The 7,225-nt window shown below is 25.9% G+C and overlaps 1 protein-coding gene across 1 annotated transcript; it reads right to left on the bottom strand.

The window, feature by feature from the left end:
- Positions 1 to 4,075: 4,075 nt before the first annotated feature.
- Positions 4,076 to 6,871, bottom strand: LOC122723425 (acetylajmalan esterase-like). Its single transcript, XM_043955564.1, has 5 exons — positions 6,625 to 6,871; positions 5,788 to 6,000; positions 5,552 to 5,700; positions 4,391 to 4,661; positions 4,076 to 4,293 (listed from the first exon to the last, which is right to left on the bottom strand). Exons 1-5 carry the CDS (start codon positions 6,869 to 6,871, stop codon positions 4,076 to 4,078), a joined length of 1,098 nt encoding a protein of 365 aa, XP_043811499.1.
- Between the last annotated feature and the right edge of the window lie 354 nt (positions 6,872 to 7,225).

Here is a 7,225-nt window from a genome sequence, read left to right as displayed (position 1 = left end):
CTACCCTTCAATAGAACTCCAACACCTTGGATTCCATCAGACAACAGGAATTCCGGTGTCAGATTCTAGCCGGGTATTACAGTAGCGGTCCGATTTTCGGGTCGTTACAAAACATGTGATCTTTGGATTTGGCTTTCTTAATAAGCTAGATTTTGAAATTCAAAATTTGAATATGAATCTTGAAGATTTGAATTTCAAAATACTTTTCTTATTTGGCTCTTCATTTATGGCAACTTGAGACTTGGCTTCTTGAATAAGGAAAAGGCTACTTAGAAATTTGAAATTTGAATTTCAAATTGCTTTGGCTGAATTTTTTTCCTTCTTTGCCACTTTTCTTATTTAGCACTTTCCTTATTTAGCTTCACTTGAATTCAACTTGGCAAACTTGCTCTCCTTTGCTCCATTTAAGGCAGTTTTAAAGGCATTTTCTCCAAAATGTCCTTTTTCACCATTTTCTGCAAAATAATGTCAAGAGCACTAAATTAAGCAGAAATCATATAAATAATCATCAATAATATCAAGATAAAAAGGACTAAAACATGCTATATCATCTATTCAAAAGAAACACATGTTTAATGAATCCTCTCGGAATAATGTGTCTTTGGCATTTTGAAAAGTTACGAATATTAGGAGCTTAAAAATCTACCTATATGTAGATGAAAACTAAGTGCAGGAATGTGAAAGTGTAAGAAATTTAATGATTTTTTGTGGAATGAAGTAACAACTACTAAATAGTAGCTATCCCACTCACTACAACCATAAGAAAAATTATGGCTAAAATGTCAAATTTACTCTTAAACTATATAGCAAGCCTAAAACTATTATATTTTAATTTTATCTAAATTTGTCCTTAAACAACCATTAGAAAACCAAATAAAGTCATCATTTATCTCAGTCTTAATGTGTGAACTACACTCTACTCGGTCTATTTGTACTTATTTGATCTTTTAATAATAGTCCAATTTTAATTTTATAACAAAAATATTATATTTTATATTTTTAGGCCTCACTGCATAGTTCAAGAATAAATTTAGTCTTATTGCTGAAAAATAGCCTAAAATTTTTATTTTATGCCATCCAAATCTGTTTTTAATAAGTATGAAATTTATTATATTTTTATAGAGGAAAATATATAAACTATATATAGCTAAATTTAATATAACTATGAAACTAATTAAGAGTTAAATTTAAAAATAAATAAAAAAAAAGATAAGGGAAAAGTAATCAAGAATTTATCTCTAAAAAATATTTTTATTTTTAATAACTATCTAAAGAAAATCTGAAATTTGAGACAAAAGTATTCCTCTCATCTGACTAGTTGCAAATAATAATTATCCTTAAAAATCATTTATTTAATGTTTTTTATTTTTAAATAAAAATTAATTTAAAATTTTTAAAAATAAAAAATCCCTTTAGTCTTCAAACAAAAGAAATGGATGAGTTCTTTTGTTTAATATTCAAAATAGAATATTTATTAAGGCCATTCAGAACATTAAAAATGTTGAAGTTAGTCCAATTAAATAATTAGAATTTTCAGTTTAAAAAAAGCTTATGTAATGAAATCAGGTACATAATCTAAAAATTTGGTGTGTATTTATTATATCAAATGTTCTTGCCATTCCTTAGTGTCTTAAGTTTTTCGGAATCCATTTTATTTCATGGTATTTTCATTATATAGCTTTTTATCATTTATACAAATCATACAATGGAAGAATTAAGAAAATAAATGTCTACAATAATTAATGAAAACCAAATAAAATATAGATAAAATATAAGAAAATGACATCTTCAATAAATAAAAAATGTAAATGCATCAATCCGTAATTGCATGTCCATATACAAGGAAAATAAAAATGAATTCATTAATAAAATTTAAACTAAAGCTTAGTTAAAAAAAAAAAAAAAAAAAAGGTGAACAATCACAAAATCCCTTTATTTTCTACATGCAAATTTGTTCTTCAGATATTCATAAGTTCTTTTTTACTTTTTGGCTAGCCGACACTAGTGTACTTTAAGGTTTTCTCTAATCTCTAAGAGATATTTGAGACCTTTTCCTAGCCTTTATGTTGCCATGTTAACTTTGTATATTATTTTAGATCCAAATGATCATATTCATAATTTTTAGCTCATATTTACTCCAGCTATTTGCCTTAAAAATCCATAAATTTTAATTTTAATTCACAAATTCACTTCAACAATCTCTCAAAGCTCAAACTCAAGATTCTTTGAATAGAGTGAGCAAAGGGCATTTATGCCTACATATATACCTAATTAAGTTTCTTGAATTTTCTCATGTTCATCTTTACTCCAAGTTTTTATACTCTATTATAGTTTTTTTTTTTTTCGCTTTTAATTGCTTTTAATTGCTTTTAATTTATGGGCTTTTCATATATCCCTCAAAACGTCATAAACCTTTTAATAAATGAATTTTAAAAGTCAAGCCAAACTAACCCTTTTTTTATATAAAATTTGTACACTCATACAATATATTATAGTATTATTATTCCTTTTTTGACATGCCAAATAGCAATTAAAGCTCAAATAATAGTAACAACAATGGAGATCGAAGGCCTCGAGATTGAGTGAGATTCTTTTATATGGGCAAAATGACCACTCTAGGCTAAAAGTATTATTCCTATGTACAAAGTTAATTGATAAGGCACATGCATGAACTCTTGTCCTTACTATTTTGATGACTACTGTAATAATCAATTAAAGTTTATAACACTTGATTTATTATAATCAAGTATAAAAATACAGAGCTTCAAAATTTTAAATTCAGAAATTTATTTAATTTAATAATAGCTTAATCAATAAAATAATCTAAATTTTCATATTTTGGTAATGTAATCCACATTAGAAGAATTATGGTTTTTAACGATAAAAAAAAAACAATGAACAATTTAACTTTAACTCATTAATGATATATATATATATAACGATCAATAATGTAATTAGTCGTTATTATGCTAAATTTTTATGATTACTTTGAAATGCTCTCATTAAAAATGATATTCTTGATCCTTAAAGTGTAAGTATATCTTTTTTTTTTTTTTCAAACCCCATGTCAAATAGAGAATGAGTGAGCTATCACTTAAAGCTACTATAATATTAACAATATGGCTTGTAGAATATATAAACTCGCATTGAGTACATATTGAACTTTTCTTTTTTACTAGAAATATTGTGTACTCAATTATTATCATTATTGTAAAATTATTACATTGCAAAATATATTTTTTTAAATTTAATTTATAACAACCAATTTAATTATCATTATGAAAGAAAAATTGATCGTTATTGTTATAATTTTAATAACTAATCATATTATCGTCATAATTAATATTAATGACTACTGTACAATATCCTTATTAAAAATTCTTAATGAGAGAACCTCTAACGACGACATAACAACATAATAAAATAGTTATTAATGATTTTCATCTACTAATTTTTAAGATTTGAAAAAATATTCTCTCATTAATAAAAATTTTCTTTTAGTGCGAACTATTTAAATATTCATACAATTTACCGATTTTTCAAAATGTTTGAAAATTTTATCTAAATGGTTATTTTAGTTTTATTCAATTTTTCCAACTAGTACTTTTACTTTATTTTCTTGACGATTAAATCTTCATACTTTTATCAAAAACTTCTAAATTTCATTTTGATATATATTGATTAAATTATGTGGTTTTAGTCATACACCCATGATTCTCACTACCAACAAAGATTATCGTTTATGAGTATCACAATGAAATTATGGAAGACATGGTAATTGTGTTAAATTTAGATTTCAAAATTTAGTTTACAAAAATTAGATAATATCTTGACAACTTTAATAAATATGCCAATATATCAAGATTAAATACTTAGATTAGATCATGAAAATGCAAAAAAAAAAAAGATTATTTTTATAACTAAGCCTTTGATAATGCATTACCTATTGATTAATTTCATCATATAAAGCTTTCAAACAAATAAAACATTTTTAAAATAGCCATCTAGAAATAATAAATTATGCAATTTAAAAGAAATTTCCTTTGTACATTCATATTTGCTCTGTAATATCTTATCATATATTACATTGAAGCTGGGGTAAGATGTCTTTAATGAGCCATTTTGATATGTATTTGTTCGCTTGATGTGAAAAATGTGATCCATCCCAAAACACATATTCTTTGGGGTTTGGACAAATAGGTACTCCATGAGCTCCGCACATTTTTTTAATTGAGGGATTATAATTAAATCTTCCACCAATCCCACAACAACCTTTTCTAAGTGATTTAAATCCTGCACAATGTCAAAAAAAAATTATGAAAATATTATGCATAAATAACCTCTATATGTTATAATTTAGAAGATTTAAGAGATTTTTAAAGTCACTAACCAAGATTGGAAAAATTATCCAAAATCCACTCGAGAGCACCGTAAAGATCTCCATATATAATGTGTATGTGAGGATTCTTCTTTCTTATTTTTTGCAATGCAACTTGTAGATGATTGTTGTGATACATAAAGAAATCATTGTAGTCTTTTAAACAACCATGTGAATCATAAGAAGACTTGTTTGAAGAAAATGCTGTAAGGAAGCTTGGTGCACAACCCAATTGGAATGCTCCAGGTACAACCACTCGATAAGCACCATAATCAATAACTTTCTACAATCAATTAAAGAAATAGAATTAATTAGACCTAGTTGAATTAAAATAATTAAGGCTATATATCGTATAATGTAATACAATGCAATATAATCAATCATACAATATAATGGACAAACTAATAATTAGTTATGAATACTAGATTATATTAATTTTATTTTCATATTTAGTTTATTTTATAGTAGTAATAATTAGTTTTGATTACTAGATGATTAATAGTGGCTGTAATAATAATGGTGATAGTAGTAACAATGACTAAGTTATGGAAGCAATAGTAGCAATAATGGTGACAACAACGATGGTTCTTGTGGTAATTGTATTAGTAATAACCAAAAGGTGGCAGTAGTAGTTGTAGACATAACCAAATGGTGGCAGTGGTGGTTGTAATGATGGCAGTGATTGCAACCTATTGCAATGCTCGAGCAGGGGTCATTGTTAGGTGGTGATGGTGTAGCATATTTGAATGGTGATGGTACTAGTAGCTATGACGACGGTGACGAAGTGCTAGTCATGGATACAGTTGATTAGTGATGGCAATCAGTAGCAAAGACATTAGCTGTAGTGGTAAGTGGCAACTGTGATAGTGGTGGTGGTGACTTTGTGGCAATATCCATAATAGAATAAGAGCGTTGTTGGTAGTTATTGGCAATAAATAAAATAAACCAAACAAGTAATCATAACTATATCTATTTTTGTATATAATTCTTTATAAAATATAATAGGTTTACATTATATAATTATCATTCCATCTCATTATGTTAATTTTTTTTGCTACCAAATAAAATAATCAAATATAAAATGAAATTATGATTATATTGCATTTTTAATTAATATATATAAAAAACAACCTAAAGTTACTCTCATTGCAAGAAAGTTAAAGGTGAACTTACTCGAATAGCAGTCTTAATGGACTGTATAACTCTTGGCACCATGACCTTTACCTCTTCAATACTTTTTCCATATTGAAATGCAATGATATAATCATTGCATCCAATTGTCCCAATCATGTAAAGAGCATGTTTAAGTTTTCTCTTACATTCTATTAGACATAAAGAAATAAAACTGGTTGATTAATTTATAATATCGTTAATAAAGTATTAATTGACATAAGGAGAAAGATTATCACCTTTTCTGTCATTGCAAATTGCAGACAAATATTTCTTTAACCATTTATTTTGTACATAGAGAGAACTATTAGTGTATGGAAGTGGGATATGCCAGTTTATTAGGGTTTTAATAGACGATGCAGTGGCTCCAGCAACGGCAAAATTTACTCCGTGGCTGAAAGTTGAATTTGGATTCTCGTATGGCTCTAGTAGTGGAAGCCCAGCTGATTGAGCTGCAATTATTTTTGAAAAAAGTAATCAAATTTGAAATTTTAATTTTTTTTTAATAGAAACAAGTTAGCAATATATACATGAAATTTATCATGTAGAAAAATAATTAATTTAAATATATAATATTGACCCATGGTACAAAATTTATGTATGGATTTTAAATTAATATAATATTATTTTTATTTTTATTTTTTTCTATGTATAAACATCAATATTAAAGTGAAAAAATTATGTTAAACCCACTAAATCAACCCAAGGAATATTAAATAAAATAAAGTAAAATAACAAAGCATAAATAAATATCTATGGTGAAAAGGATAGAAACTATATAAGCCAAAATATTGAATATCTTCAGTAGGATGAATATATCATTTAGAAACTTATTTATCATTCAGTATTTCCATTTAATGCAATTTGGCTACTAAATTTCAATTAAATTATGATTGAAAAGGTAAACAATTTCCACAAGATTGTAAAAATTTGAAGGAAAACAAAAGATAAATATTAATAACAATCAAGACAGCTTTTTGATTTAGTTAATTAAACTAATCAACAAATCAAATAAAAAATCCTCTAATCAATTTTCTATTAAAAATCTACCAAATCAATGTAAAATTATTACTTACCAATATAATCAATTATTAGATATCCATCTGAGGATCTACCCGTTGCTTTGTGAATTGTTTGACCATAAGGAAATCTTGCATGATAAACTTCAGGCATCTCTACAATAGAATTACCCGTATCTGATATTGAGTCTCCTAATTGATATATTGCATCAAATTTGCATGTCTTGAGATCCTTAGCATCACCTGAATAAGATTGAATAAAGATGAAAATAGAGTTGATAAACAATGCAAATAAAAAGCCCATTTTAGAGGAACTCAGTGCTTGAAAGACAATATTGTATTTTGGCACTTTTTCCTCTATATTAGATCTTAAGGAGACTAATGTTTTATAGACATATTATGATAATAAACTAACTAACAAGTGATTAAGAAACACAAAATTTTAATCGAACAAACAACTTACTTGATAAAATTAGATGTTTTATATGTTATATGTACTTGTTATGACAGAAATATACAGATTAAAATAGATGATATTTTACTATTAACAAAACATTAAAAGAGGTTATTTATTTATTTATTTTCATTTTTAATTTTCTGACCTATATATTGAATGAAAATAGTTTATTTCACTCTATTTAGGTTTCTGTATGAGGTG

Source organism: Manihot esculenta, chromosome 4 (genome assembly GCF_001659605.2).
Source record: "Manihot esculenta cultivar AM560-2 chromosome 4, M.esculenta_v8, whole genome shotgun sequence".
Lineage (NCBI taxonomy): Eukaryota > Viridiplantae > Streptophyta > Magnoliopsida > Malpighiales > Euphorbiaceae > Manihot > Manihot esculenta.
The sequence above is the reverse complement of the archived record's forward strand: the minus strand, read 5'-3'. Positions and strand labels throughout refer to the sequence as shown.

What these genes read in the sequence shown, in the direction of transcription:
- LOC122723425 (XM_043955564.1), bottom strand. Translation starts at nt 6,871, where the DNA reads ATGGGCTTTTTATTTGCATTGTTTATCAACTCTATTTTCATCTTTATT. An exon ending in TCTAATAATTGATTATATTG is followed by an intron (nt 6,001 to 6,624) that starts GTAAGTAATAAT and finishes AAATAATTGCAG; the next exon opens with CTCAATCAGCTGGGCTTCCA. An exon ending in AATTTGCAATGACAGAAAAG is followed by an intron (nt 5,701 to 5,787) that starts GTGATAATCTTT and finishes TATGTCTAATAG; the next exon opens with AATGTAAGAGAAAACTTAAA.